General features: G+C 47.4%; 1 protein-coding gene across 1 annotated transcript in view; it reads left to right on the plus strand.

The window, feature by feature from the left end:
• Positions 1 to 36: 36 nt before the first annotated feature.
• The window catches only part of LOC139572664 (mucin-2-like), a 44,045-nt gene continuing 27,421 nt past the window's right edge, over positions 37 to 16,660 (plus strand). Inside the window, exon 1 of the mRNA XM_071395342.1 lies at positions 37 to 604. Within this exon, the coding sequence (XP_071251443.1) occupies positions 37 to 604 (568 nt within the window). The remainder of the gene's footprint in view (positions 605 to 16,660) is intronic.

The following is a 16,660-nucleotide window of genomic DNA, read 5'->3' on the forward strand; positions in this document are numbered from 1 at the left end:
ACTGTACTGGACACTGCTGTACTGGACACCGCTGTAATGGACACCACTGTAATGGACACCGCTGTACTGGACACTACTGTACTGGACACCACTGTACTGGACACCACTGTACTGGACACTACTGTACTGGACACCACTGTACTGGACACCACTGTACTGGACACCACTGTACTGGACACCACTGTACTGGACACCACTGTACTGGACACCGCTGTACTGGACACTGCTGTACTGGACACCGCTGTAATGGACACCGCTGTAATGGACACCGCTGTACTGGACACCGCTGTACTGGACACCGCTGTAATGGACACCGCTGTAATGGACACAGCTGTACTGGACACCACTGTACTGGACACTACTGTACTGGACACTACTGTACTGGACACTACTGTACTGGACACCACTGTACTGGACACTGCTGTAATGGACACCGCTGTACTGGACACCGCTGTACTGGACACCGCTGTAATGGACACCGCTGTAATGGACACCGCTGTACTGGACACCACTGTACTGGACACTACTGTACTGGACACTACTGTACTGGACACCACTGTACTGGACACCGCTGTAATGGACACCGCTGTACTGGACAACCGCTGTACTGGACACCACTGTACTGGACACTACTGTACTGGACACTACTGTACTGGACACTACTGTACTGGACACCACTGTACTGGACACCGCTGTACTGGACACCGCTGTAATGGACACCGCTGTAATGGACACTACTGTACTGGACACTGCTGTACTGGACACTGCTGTACTGGACACCGCTGTACTGGACACTGCTGTACTGGACACTGCTGTACTGGACACCGCTGTAATGGACACCGCTGTACTGGACACCGCTGTACTGGACACCGCTGTACTGGACACCGCTGTACTGGACACCGCTGTAATGGACACCGCTGTAATGGACACCGCTGTAATGGACACTACTGTACTGGACACTACTGTACTGGACACTACTGTAATGGACACCACTGTACTGGACACCACTGTACTGGACACCACTGTAATGGACACCAATGTACTGGACACCACTGTACTGGACACCGCTGTACTGGACACCGCTGTAATGGACACTACTGTACTGGACACTACTGTACTGGACACTACTGTAATGGACACCACTGTACTGGACACCACTGTACTGGACACCACTGTAATGGACACCACTGTACTGGACACCACTGTACTGGACACCACTGTAATGGACACTACTGTACTGGACACCACTGTACTGGACAACCGCTGTACTGGACACCACTGTACTGGACACCACTGTACTGGACACCACTGTACTGGACACCACTGTACTGGACAACCGCTGTACTGGACACCACTGTACTGGACACCACTGTACTGGACACCACTGTAATGGACACCGCTGTACTGGACACCACTGTACTGGACACCACTGTACTGGACACCACTGTAATGGACACTACTGTAATGGACACCGCTGTACTGGACACCACTGTACTGGACACCACTGTACTGGACACCACTGTACTGGACACCACTGTACTGGACACCACTGTACTGGACACCACTGTAATGGACACTACTGTACTGGACACCACTGTACTGGACACTACTGTACTGGACACTACTGTACTGGACACCACTGTACTGGACACCACTGTACTGGACACCACTGTAATGGACACTACTGTACTGGACACCACTGTACTGGACACTACTGTACTGGACACCACTGTACTGGACACCACTGTACTGGACACTACTGTACTGGACACCACTGTAATGGACACTACTGTACTGGACACCACTGTACTGGACACTACTGTACTGGACACTACTGTACTGGACACCACTGTACTGGACACCACTGTACTGGACACCACTGTACTGGACACCACTGTAATGGACACTACTGTACTGGACACCACTGTACTGGACACCACTGTACTGGACACCACTGTACTGGACACCACTGTAATGGACACTACTGTACTGGACACCACTGTAATGGACACTACTGTACTGGACACTACTGTACTGGACACCACTGTACTGGACACCACTGTACTGGACACCACTGTACTGGACACCACTGTACTGGACACTACTGTACTGGACACCACTGTACTGGACACCACTGTACTGGACACCGCTGTAATGGACACCACTGTACTGGACACTACTGTACTGGACACTACTGTACTGGACACCACTGTACTGGACACCACTGTACTGGACACCACTGTACTGGACACCACTGTACTGGACACTACTGTACTGGACACCACTACACTGGACACCACTGTACTGGACACCACTGTACTGGACACCACTGTACTGGACTCCTTGGCCCGTAGTCATGAACCCTCTCATAATAGGAGTGCTGATCTAGAACCAGTTTGGCCTTTTAGATTGTAACAACTAAGATTACAGGGACCGGTGGTACCTCTCCATTTCTATGGCTGGATATTTAATAGTTACAGGACCTGTCTCGGGTTTACAGTCTGGATATTTAATAGTTACAGGACCTGTCTCGGGGTTTACAGTCTGCATATTTAATAGTTACAGGACCTGTCTCGGGGTTTACAGTCTGGATATTTAATAGTTACAGGACCTGTCTCGGGGTTTACAGTCTGGATATTTAATAGTTACAGGACCTGTTTCGGGGTTTACAGTCTGGATTGTTCCGACTTCAGAGTGCTGCAAGGAGGAAAAGCGAGCCAAAGGGAGGTTGTCTGGTTTGGCATCTACTAAATGTTGTTTGGGGATTTGTAACATTGAATTACACTGGATTTCAATGGCACATTGAGTTGTTCATTTACAGATGTTGGGTCCTGTGTTACTGATAAATGATGAGTCTGTCTGTCAGTGTAACGCGTGGGTGCAGGAATCAGGTGCAGAGAGCAGAAGGTTAGGACAAACGTATTTAATACTGGTACTGACACGGTCACGCCAACACACTAGGCGCATAAAAACCCAGATCGGCCCAAACCAGGACCCACGACAGTACGGCGTAAATACCACAAAATACAATCCACCACAACCTAACAGAAGGAACAATCCACCACAACCTAACAGAAGGAACAATCCACCACAACCTAACAGAAGGAACAATGCACCACAACCTAACAGAAGGAACAATCCACCACAACCTAACAGAAGGAACAAGCCACCACAACCTAACAGAAGGAACAAGCCACCACAACCTAACAGAAGGAACAAGCCTGCACAACAGCAAGCGGACATTGCCAGCTTAAATAGCCCTAATCACCACCAAATAAGGAACAGGTGAAAACAATAAGACTCAACCAACCGAACAGGGAAAAAGGGATCTAGTAGACCGGTGACGACGACCGCCGAGCACCGCCCGAACAGGAAGAGGAACCGCCTTCGGTGGGATTCGTGACATTGAGGCTGCTGGGGAAGACTAGCACATTTATCAAAGTAGAGCTTCTGAGAATTACATCCAGCGCCATTTCGATTCGCAACCATCATTATCCTAAATGTAATTTAAAGTAGTACGTTGCAAAAACATAATCGATCAACATTGCCAAAGTTAGCATTTCTACAGAAATAATAATAAATTACCATCGTCATCTGTCTTCCACCTCGGACCACCTGAAAATCAACTAGCAACACTGGCTGTGTTTTGAATATTAACCATCAAACAGAGAGAACATTTCTCCCCCAGACTCACCGGGCATTAATCAAAGGTGCTGTAATACGCTTTAGTCATTGTTATGCAGCAAGTCCTAGCCGTTAGCATCTGTTAGCTGCTGTTAGCGCTGAAGTGTCTGATAAGGATGTGTGTCCCTCCCGGGCCTCCGTATGTCTGTCTACACAGTAAGCCCCAATAACAAAAGAATAGTCAACATCACAAAAGACCGGTCTACTCAGAGTTCTGGTAAATGAGTTTAGGATGTGTTCAAAATGGCTCCCCATTCCCTATATATATATTACCCATTTCTTTTAGTCAAAAGTAGTTCACTAACTAGTGAATTAGGTGCAATTTCAGACGCACCCTACCTGTGTAGTGAACCTACACCACCACCCTCCACTCATCACTACGTCTACCTGGGCCATTGCTTTTTTCTTCTCAGAATCAATTAGATTTTTTTATATTTTTAATGACAGTGTGATGATGCATGTGGGGCTAATAAGACATGAATGGGATATGAAAGGTCTCTGAGAGCTAGACAAATGACTACCATTATTTCACCAATCAGAGAGGCGGGGCCCTCCTATATGTTCTAATTTGAATGGTAATAACATTCTGAATTGCTTTTGTCCTACCAGGACACTGCCTCCATTGACACGCAGCCTGGCAAGGTAACCTTGAGTCCACTACACCCAGACTTTTTAGGGTGCAGCCTAAATTACAGCCCATTAACCTATGCAGTGCACTACTTTTTACCAGAGCCGTATGGGCCCTGATCAAAGGTACTGAACTATAAAGAATAGGGTGCCGTTTGGGAATTAAAGGAGCCTAAAATAAATCACCATCCAGGGATATATGCCTGTAATTACATGACTAGACAGAAAGAAGACAACACTGCTGAGTTTCGTTCTACGTTACCGTAACGTAACGGGAGGAGAAGGGCTCTAGTGTTCTCAGACGTTACTGTAACGTAACGGGAGGAGTAGGGCTCTACTGGTCTCAGACGTTACTGTAACGTAACGGGAGGAGTAGGGCTCGACTGGTCTCAGACGTTACTGTAACGTAACGGGAGGAGTAGGGCTCTACTGGTCTCAGACGTTACTGTAACGTAACGGGAGGAGTAGGGCTCTACTGGTCTCAGACGTTACTGTAACGTAACGGGAGGAGTAGGGATCTACTGGTCTCAGACGTTACTGTAACGTAACAGGAGGAGTAGGGATCTACTGGTCTCAGACGTTACTGTAACGGTACAGGAGGAGTAGGGCTCTACTGGTCTCAGACGTTACTGTAACGTAACGGGAGGAGTATGGCTCTACTGGTCTCAGACGTTACTGTAACGGTACAGGAGGAGTAGGGCTCTACTGGTCTCAGACGTTACTGTAACGTAACAGGAGGAGTAGGGATCTACTGGTCTCAGACGTTACTGTAACGTAACGGGAGGAGTAGGGCTCTAGTGGTCTCAGACGTTACTGTAACGTAACAGGAGGAGTAGGGCTCTACTGGTCTCAGACGTTACTGTAACGTAACGGGAGGAGTAGGGCTCTACTGGTCTCAGACGTTACTGTAACGTAACGGGAGGAGTAGGGCTCTACTGGTCTCAGACGTTACTGTAACGTAACGGGAGGAGTAGGGCTCTAGTGGTCTCAGACGTTACTGTAACGTAACAGGAGGAGTAGGGCTCTAGTGGTCTCAGACGTTACTGTAACGTAACGAGAGGAGTAGGACTCTAGTGGTCTCAGACGTTACTGTAACGTAACGGGAGGAGTAGGGCTCTACTGGTCTCAGACATTACTGTTACTGATGTCTGGACTGTACAGGTTACTGATGTCTGGACTGTACAGGTTACTGATGTCTGGACTGTACAGGTTACTGATGTCTGGACTGTACAGGTTACTGATGTCTGGACTGTACAGGTTACTGATGTCTGGAGTGGACAGGTTACTGATGTCTGGACTGAACAGGTTACTGATGTCTGGACTGATGTCTGGACTGGACAGGTTACTGATGTCTGGACTGTACAGGTTACTGATGTCTGGACTGGACAGGTTACTGAGGTCTGGACTGTATTGGTTACTGATGTCTGGACTGTACAGGTTACTGATGTCTGGACTGGACAGGTTACTGATGTCTGGACTGTACAGGTTACTGATGTCTGGACTGTACAGGTTACTGATGTCTGGACTGTACAGGTTACTGATGTCTGGACTGTACAGGTTACTGAGGTCTGGACTGTACAGGTTACTGAGGTCTGGACTGTATTGGTTACTGATGTCTGGACTGTACAGGTAACTGATGTCTGGACTGTACAGGTTACTGATGTCTGGACTGGACAGGTTACTGATGTCTGGACTGGACAGGTTACTGATGTCTGGACTGTACAGGTTACTGATGTCTGGACTGTACAGGTTACTGATGTCTGGACTGAACAGGTTACTGATGTCTGGACTGAACAGGTTACTGATGTCTGGACTGGACAGGTTACTGATGTCTGGACTGGACAGGTTACTGATGTCTGGACTGTACAGGTTACTGATGTCTGGACTGAACAGGTTACTGATGTCTGGACTGAACAGGTTACTGATGTCTGGACTGGACAGGTTACTGAGGTCTGGACTGTACAGGTTACTGATGTCTGGACTGTACAGGTTACTGATGTCTGGACTGAACAGGTTACTGATGTCTGGACTGGACAGGTTACTGATGTCTGGACTGGACAGGTTACTGATGTCTGGACTGGACAGGTTACTGATGTCTGGACTGTACAGGTTACTGATGTCTGGACTGAACAGGTTACTGATGTCTGGACTGGACAGGTTACTGATGTCTGGACTGAACAGGTTACTGATGTCTGGACTGAACAGGTTACTGATGTCTGGACTGAACAGGTTACTGATGTCTGGACTGAACAGGTTACTGATGTCTGGACTGATGTCTGGACTGAACAGGTTACTGATGTCTGGACTGTACAGGTTACTGATGTCTGGACTGAACAGGTTACTGATGTCTGGACTGTACAGGTTACTGATGTCTGGACTGGACAGGTTACTGATGTCTGGACTGGACAGGTTACTGATGTCTGGACTGTACAGGTTACTGATGTCTGGACTGAACAGGTTACTGATGTCTGGACTGTACAGGTTACTGATGTCTGGACTGAACAGGTAACTGATGTCTGGACTGAACAGGTAACTGATGTCTGGACTGAACAGGTTACTGATGTCTGGACTGAACAGGTTACTGATGTCTGGACTGAACAGGTTACTGATGTCTGGACTGGACAGGTTACTGATGTCTGGACTGTACAGGTTACTGATGTCTGGACTGAACAGGTTACTGATGTCTGGACTGTACAGGTTACTGATGTCTGGACTGAACAGGTTACTGATGTCTGCACTGAACAGGTTACTGATGTCTGGACTGAACAGGTTACTGATGTCTGGACTGAACAGGTTACTGATGTCTGGACTGGACAGGTTACTGATGTCTGGACTGGACAGGTTACTGATGTCTGGACTGTACAGGTTACTGAGGTCTGGACTGTACAGGTTACTGAGGTCTGGACTGTACAGGTTACTGAGGTCTGGACTGTACAGGTTACTGAGGTCTGGACTGTATTGGTTACTGATGTCTGGACTGTACAGGTAACTGATGTCTGGACTGTACAGGTTACTGATGTCTGGACTGGACAGGTTACTGATGTCTGGACTGGACAGGTTACTGATGTCTGGACTGTACAGGTTACTGAGGTCTGGACTGTACAGGTTACTGAGGTCTGGACTGTACAGGTTACTGAGGTCTGGACTGTACAGGTTACTGAGGTCTGGACTGTATTGGTTACTGATGTCTGGACTGTACAGGTAACTGATGTCTGGACTGTACAGGTTACTGATGTCTGGACTGGACAGGTTACTGATGTCTGGACTGGACAGGTTACTGATGTCTGGACTGAACAGGTTACTGATGTCTGGACTGAACAGGTTACTGATGTCTGGACTGAACAGGTTACTGATGTCTGGACTGATGTCTGGACTGAACAGGTTACTGATGTCTGGACTGTACAGGTTACTGATGTCTGGACTGAACAGGTTACTGATGTCTGGACTTTACAGGTTACTGATGTCTGGACTGGAAAGGTTACTGATGTCTGGACTGGACAGGTTACTGATGTCTGGACTGAACAGGTTACTGATGTCTGGATTGTACAGGTTACTGATGTCTGGACTGTACAGGTTACTGATGTCTGGACTGAACAGGTAACTGATGTCTGGACTGAACAGGTAACTGATGTCTGGACTGAACAGGTTACTGATGTCTGGACTGAACAGGTTACTGATGTCTGGACTGAACAGGTTACTGATGTCTGGACTGGACAGGTTACTGATGTCTGGACTGGACAGGTTACTGATGTCTGGACTGTACAGGTTACTGAGGTCTGGACTGTACAGGTTACTGAGGTCTGGACTGTACAGGTTACTGAGGTCTGGACTGTACAGGTTACTGAGTACTGGACTGTACAGGTTACTGAGGTCTGGACTGTACAGGTTACTGATGTCTGGACTGTACAGGTTACTGATGTCTGGACTGGACAGGTTACTGATGTCTGGACTGGACAGGTTACTGATGTCTGGACTGAACAGGTTACTGATGTCTGGACTGTACAGGTTACTGATGTCTGGACTGATGTCTGGACTGAACAGGTTACTGATGTCTGGACTGTACAGGTTACTGATGTCTGGACCGAACAGGTTACTGATGTCTGGACTGGACAGGTTACTGATGTCTGGACTGGACAGGTTACTGATGTCTGGACTGGACAGGTTACTGATGTCTGGACTGGACAGGTTACTGATGTCTGGACTGGACAGGTTACTGATGTCTGGACCGGACAGGTTACTGATGTCTGGACTGGACAGGTTACTGATGTCTGGACTGTACAGGTTACTGATGTCTGGACCGAACAGGTTACTGATGTCTGGACTGTACAGGTTACTGATGTCTGGACTGTACAGGTTACTGATGTCTGGACTGTACAGGTTACTGATGTCTGGACTGTACAGGTTACTGATGTCTGGACTGTACAGGTTACTGATGTCTGGACCGAACAGGTTACTGATGTCTGGACTGTACAGGTTACTGATGTCTGGACTGAACAGGTTACTGATGTCTGGACTGGACAGGTTACTGATGTCTGGACTGAACAGGTTACTGATGTCTGGACTGGACAGGTTACTGATGTCTGGACTGGACAGGTTACTGATGTCTGGACTGAACAGGTTACTGATGTCTGGACTGAACAGGTTACTGATGTCTGGACTGAACATGTTACTGATGTCTGGACTGTACAGGTTACTGATGTCTGGACTGAACAGGTTACTGATGTCTGGACTGAACAGGTTACTGATGTCTGGACTGAACAGGTAACTGATGTCTGGACTGTACAGGTAACTGATGTCTGGACTGAACAGGTTACTGATGTCTGGACTGAACAGGTTACTGATGTCTGGACTGAACAGGTTTCTGATGTCTGGACTGAACAGGTTACTGATGTCTGGACTGAACAGGTTACTGATGTCTGGACTGAACAGGTTACTGATGTCTGGACTGGACAGGTTACTGATGTCTGGACTGTACAGGTTACTGATGTCTGGACTGAACAGGTTACTGATGTCTGGACTGAACAGGTTACTGATGTCTGGACTGTACAGGTTACTGATGTCTGGACTGAACAGGTTTCTGATGTCTGGACTGAACAGGTTACTGATGTCTGGACTGAACAGGTTACTGATGTCTGGACTGGACAGGTTACTGATATCTGGACTGAACAGGTTACTGATGTCTGGACTGAACAGGTTACTGATGTCTGGACTGTACAGGTTACTGATGTCTGGACTGAACAGGTTTCTGATCTGGACTGAACAGGTTACTGATGTCTGGACTGAACAGGTTACTGATGTCTGGACTGGACAGGTTACTGAGGTCTGGACTGTACAGGTTACTGATGTCTGGACTGTACAGGTTACTGATGTCTGGACTGAACAGGTTACTGATGTCTGGACTGAACAGGTTACTGATGTCTGGACTGTACAGGTTACTGAGGTCTGGACTGAACAGGTTACTGATGTCTGGACTGAACAGGTTACTGATGTCTGGACTGAACAGGTTACTGATGTCTGGACTGGACAGGTTACTGATGTCTGGACTGGACAGGTTACTGATGTCTGGACTGTACAGGTTACTGATGTCTGGACTGAACAGGTTACTGATGTCTGGACTGGACAGGTTACTGATGTCTGGACTGAACAGGTTACTGATGTCTGGACTGAACAGGTTACTGATGTCTGGACTGAACAGGTTACTGATGTCTGGACTGTACAGGTTACTGATGTCTGGACTGGACAGGTTACTGATATCTGGACTGAACAGGTTACTGATGTCTGGACTGAACAGGTTACTGATGTCTGGACTGAACAGGTTACTGATGTCTGGACTGAACAGGTTTCTGATCTGGACTGAACAGGTTACTGATGTCTGGACTGTACAGGTTACTGAGGTCTGGACTGAACAGGTTACTGATGTCTGGACTGAACAGGTTACTGATGTCTGGACTGAACAGGTTACTGATGTCTGGACTGGACAGGTTACTGATGTCTGGACTGGACAGGTTACTGATGTCTGGACTGTACAGGTTACTGATGTCTGGACTGAACAGGTTACTGATGTCTGGACTGGACAGGTTACTGATGTCTGGACTGAACAGGTTACTGATGTCTGGACTGGACAGGTTACTGATGTCTGGACTGAACAGGTTACTGATGTCTGGACTGAACAGGTTACTGATGTCTGGACTGAACAGGTTACTGATGTCTGGACTGTACAGGTTACTGATGTCTGGACTGGACAGGTTACTGATGTCTGGACTGGACAGGTTACTGATGTCTGGACTGTACAGGTTACTGATGTCTGGACTGAACAGGTTACTGATGTCTGGACTGAACAGGTTACTGATGTCTGGACTGAACAGGTAACTGATGTCTGGACTGAACAGGTAACTGATGTCTGGACTGAACAGGTTACTGATGTCTGGACTGAACAGGTTACTGATGTCTGGACTGAACAGGTTTCTGATGTCTGGACTGAACAGGTTACTGTTGTCTGGACTGTACAGGACACTGATGTCTGGACTGAACAGGTTACTGATGTCTGGACTGGACAGGTTACTGAGGTCTGGACTGTACAGGTTACTGATGTCTGGACTGTACAGGTTACTGATGTCTGGACTGAACAGGTTACTGATGTCTGGACTGAACAGGTTACTGATGTCTGGACTGTACAGGTTACTGAGGTCTGGACTGAACAGGTTACTGATGTCTGGACTGAACAGGTTACTGATGTCTGGACTGAACAGGTTACTGATGTCTGGACTGAACAGGTTACTGATGTCTGGACTGGACAGGTTACTGATGTCTGGACTGTACAGGTTACTGATGTCTGGACTGAACAGGTTACTGATGTCTGGACTGGACAGGTTACTGATGTCTGGACTGAACAGGTTACTGATGTCTGGACTGGACAGGTTACTGATGTCTGGACTGAACAGGTTACTGATGTCTGGACTGAACAGGTTACTGATGTCTGGACTGAACAGGTTACTGATGTCTGGACTGTACAGGTTACTGATGTCTGGACTGGACAGGTTACTGATGTCTGGACTGGACAGGTTACTGATGTCTGGACTGTACAGGTTACTGATGTCTGGACTGAACAGGTTACTGATGTCTGGACTGAACAGGTTACTGATGTCTGGACTGAACAGGTAACTGATGTCTGGACTGAACAGGTAACTGATGTCTGGACTGAACAGGTTACTGATGTCTGGACTGAACAGGTTACTGATGTCTGGACTGAACAGGTTTCTGATGTCTGGACTGAACAGGTTACTGTTGTCTGGACTGTACAGGTTACTGATGTCTGGACTGAACAGGTTACTGATGTCTGGACTGAACAGGTTACTGATGTCTGGACTGAACAGGTTACTGATGTCTGCACTGAACAGGTTACTGATGTCTGGACTGAACAGGTTACTGATGTCTGGACTGAACAGGTTACTGATGTCTGGACTGTACAGGTTACTGATGTCTGGACTGATGTCTGGACTGAACAGGTTACTGATGTCTGGACTGTACAGGTTACTGATGTCTGGACTGAACAGGTTACTGATGTCTGGACTGAACAGGTTACTGATGTCTGGACTGAACAGGTAACTGATGTCTGGACTGAACAGGTAACTGATGTCTGGACTGAACAGGTTACTGATGTCTGGACTGAACAGGTTACTGATGTCTGGACTGAACAGGTTTCTGATGTCTGGACTGAACAGGTTACTGATGTCTGGACTGAACAGGTTACTGATGTCTGGACTGGACAGGTTACTGATGTCTGGACTGTACAGGTTACTGATGTCTGGACTGAACAGGTTACTGATGTCTGGACTGTACAGGTTACTGAGGTCTGGACTGAACAGGTTACTGATGTCTGGACTGAACAGGTTACTGATGTCTGGACTGGACAGGTTACTGATGTCTGGACTGTACAGGTTACTGATGTCTGGACTGAACAGGTTACTGATGTCTGGACTGTACAGGTTACTGATGTCTGGACTGAACAGGTTACTGATGTCTGCACTTGACAGGTTACTGATGTCTGGACTGAACAGGTTACTGATGTCTGGACTGAACAGGTTACTGATGTCTGGACTGAACAGGTTTCTGATGTCTGGACTGAACAGATTACTGATGTCTGGACTGAACAGGTTACTGATGTCTGGACAGGACAGGTTACTGATGTCTGGACTGTACAGGTTACTGATGTCTGGACTGAACAGGTTACTGATGTCTGGACTGAACAGGTTACTGATGTCTGGACTGTACAGGTTACTGAGGTCTGGACTGAACAGGTTACTGATGTCTGGACTGAACAGGTTACTGATGTCTGGACTGGACAGGTTACTGATGTCTGGACTGGACAGGTTACTGATGTCTGGACTGTACAGGTTACTGATGTCTGGACTGTACAGGTTACTGATGTCTGGACTGAACAGGTTACTGATGTCTGCACTGAACAGGTTACTGATGTCTGGACTGAACAGGTTACTGATGTCTGGACTGAACAGGTTACTGATGTCTGGACTGAACAGGTAACTGATGTCTGGACTGAACAGGTAACTGATGTCTGGACTGGACAGGTTACTGATGTCTGGACTGAACAGGTTACTGATGTGTGGACTGAACAGGTTACTGATGTCTGGACTGGACAGGTTACTGATGTCTGGACTGAACAGGTTACTGATGTCTGGACTGGACAGGTTACTGATGTCTGGACTGAACAGGTTACTGATGTCTGGACTGAACAGGTTACTGATGTCTGGACTGAACAGGTTACTGATCTCTGGACTGTACAGGTTACTGATGTCTGGACTGAACAGGTTACTGATGTCTGGATTGGACAGGTTACTGATGTCTGGACTGGACAGGTTACTGATGTCTGGACTGGACAGGTTACTGATGTCTGGACTGAACAGGTTACTGATGTCTGGACTGAACAGGTTACTGATGTCTGGACTGAACAGGTTACTGATGTCTGGACTGGACAGGTTACTGATGTCTGGACTGGACAGGTTACTGATGTCTGGACTGAACAGGTTACTGATGTCTGGACTGGACAGGTTACTGATGTCTGGACTGAACAGGTTACTGATGTCTGGACTGATGTCTGGACTGAACAGGTTACTGATGTCTGGACTGTACAGGTTACTGATGTCTGGACTGAACAGGTTACTGATGTCTGGACTGTACAGGTTACTGATGTCTGGACTGGACAGGTTACTGATGTCTGGACTGGACAGGTTACTGATGTCTGGACTGAACAGGTTACTGATGTCTGGACTGAACAGGTTACTGATGTCTGGACTGAACAGGTTACTGATGTCTGGACTGAACAGGTTACTGATGTCTGGACTGGACAGGTTACTGATGTCTGGACTGTACAGGTTACTGATGTCTGGACTGTACAGGTTACTGAGGTCTGGACTGTACAGGTTACTGAGGTCTGGACTGTACAGGTTACTGAGGTCTGGACTGTACAGGTTACTGAGGTCTGGACTGTACAGGTTACTGAGGTCTGGACTGTACAGGTTACTGATGTCTGGACTGAACAGGTTACTGAGGTCTGGACTGTACAGGTTACTGATGTCTGGACTGAACAGGTTACTGATGTCTGGACTGAACAGGTTACTGATGTCTGGACTGGACAGGTTACTGATGTCTGGACTGAACAGGTTACTGATGTCTGGACTGGACAGGTTACTGATGTCTGAACTGGACAGGTTACTGATGTCTGGACTGAACAGGTTACTGATGTCTGGACTGGACAGGTTACTGATGTCTGGACTGAACAGGTTACTGATGTCTGGACTGATGTCTGGACTGAACAGGTTACTGATGTCTGGACTGTACAGGTTACTGATGTCTGGACTGAACAGGTTACTGATGTCTGGACTGTACAGGTTACTGATGTCTGGACTGGACAGGTTACTGATGTCTGGACTGGAAAGGTTACTGATGTCTGGACTGAACAGGTTACTGATGTCTGGACTGAACAGGTTACTGATGTCTGGACTGAACAGGTTACTGATGTCTGGACTGTACAGGTTACTGATGTCTGGACTGGACAGGTTACTGATGTCTGGACTGAACAGGTTACTGATGTCTGGACTGGACAGGTTACTGATGTCTGGACTGAAGAGGTTACTGATGTCTGGACTGATGTCTGGACTGAACAGGTTACTGATGTCTGGACTGTACAGGTTACTGATGTCTGGACTGAACAGGTTACTGATGTCTGGACTGTACAGGTTACTGATGTCTGGACTGGACAGGTTACTGATGTCTGGACTGGACAGGTTACTGATGTCTGGACTGAACAGGTTACTGATGTCTGGACTGAACAGGTTACTGATGTCTGGACTGAACAGGTTTCTGATGTCTGGACTGAACAGGTTACTGATGTCTGGACTGAACAGGTTACTGATGTCTGGACTGAACAGGTTACTGATGTCTGGACTGGACAGGTTACTGATGTCTGGACTGTACAGGTTACTGATGTCTGGACTGAACAGGTTACTGATGTCTGGACTGAACAGGTTACTGATGTCTGGACTGTACAGGTTACTGATGTCTGGACTGAACAGGTTTCTGATGTCTGGACTGAACAGGTTACTGATGTCTGGACTGAACAGGTTACTGATGTCTGGACTGGACAGGTTACTGATATCTGGACTGAACAGGTTACTGATGTCTGGACTGAACAGGTTACTGATGTCTGGACTGTACAGGTTACTGATGTCTGGACTGAACAGGTTTCTGATCTGGACTGAACAGGTTACTGATGTCTGGACTGAACAGGTTACTGATGTCTGGACTGGACAGGTTACTGAGGTCTGGACTGTACAGGTTACTGATGTCTGGACTGTACAGGTTACTGATGTCTGGACTGAACAGGTTACTGATGTCTGGACTGAACAGGTTACTGATGTCTGGACTGTACAGGTTACTGAGGTCTGGACTGAACAGGTTACTGATGTCTGGACTGAACAGGTTACTGATGTCTGGACTGAACAGGTTACTGATGTCTGGACTGGACAGGTTACTGATGTCTGGACTGGACAGGTTACTGATGTCTGGACTGTACAGGTTACTGATGTCTGGACTGAACAGGTTACTGATGTCTGGACTGGACAGGTTACTGATGTCTGGACTGAACAGGTTACTGATGTCTGGACTGAACAGGTTACTGATGTCTGGACTGAACAGGTTACTGATGTCTGGACTGTACAGGTTACTGATGTCTGGACTGGACAGGTTACTGATATCTGGACTGAACAGGTTACTGATGTCTGGACTGAACAGGTTACTGATGTCTGGACTGTACAGGTTACTGATGTCTGGACTGAACAGGTTTCTGATCTGGACTGAACAGGTTACTGATGTCTGGACTGTACAGGTTACTGAGGTCTGGACTGAACAGGTTACTGATGTCTGGACTGAACAGGTTACTGATGTCTGGACTGAACAGGTTACTGATGTCTGGACTGGACAGGTTACTGATGTCTGGACTGGACAGGTTACTGATGTCTGGACTGTACAGGTTACTGATGTCTGGACTGAACAGGTTACTGATGTCTGGACTGGACAGGTTACTGATGTCTGGACTGAACAGGTTACTGATGTCTGGACTGGACAGGTTACTGATGTCTGGACTGAACAGGTTACTGATGTCTGGACTGAACAGGTTACTGATGTCTGGACTGAACAGGTTACTGATGTCTGGACTGTACAGGTTACTGATGTCTGGACTGGACAGGTTACTGATGTCTGGACTGGACAGGTTACTGATGTCTGGACTGTACAGGTTACTGATGTCTGGACTGAACAGGTTACTGATGTCTGGACTGAACAGGTTACTGATGTCTGGACTGAACAGGTAACTGATGTCTGGACTGAACAGGTAACTGATGTCTGGACTGAACAGGTTACTGATGTCTGGACTGAACAGGTTACTGATGTCTGGACTGAACAGGTTTCTGATGTCTGGACTGAACAGGTTACTGTTGTCTGGACTGTACAGGACACTGATGTCTGGACTGAACAGGTTACTGATGTCTGGACTGGACAGGTTACTGAGGTCTGGACTGTACAGGTTACTGATGTCTGGACTGTACAGGTTACTGATGTCTGGACTGAACAGGTTACTGATGTCTGGACTGAACAGGTTACTGATGTCTGGACTGTACAGGTTACTGAGGTCTGGACTGAACAGGTTACTGATGTCTGGACTGAACAGGTTACTGATGTCTGGACTGAACAGGTTACTGATGTCTGGACTGAACAGGTTACTGATGTCTGGACTGGACAGGTTACTGATGTCTGGACTGTACAGGTTACTGATGTC

Source organism: Salvelinus alpinus, chromosome 4 (genome assembly GCF_045679555.1).
Source record: "Salvelinus alpinus chromosome 4, SLU_Salpinus.1, whole genome shotgun sequence".
Taxonomy (NCBI): domain Eukaryota; kingdom Metazoa; phylum Chordata; class Actinopteri; order Salmoniformes; family Salmonidae; genus Salvelinus; species Salvelinus alpinus.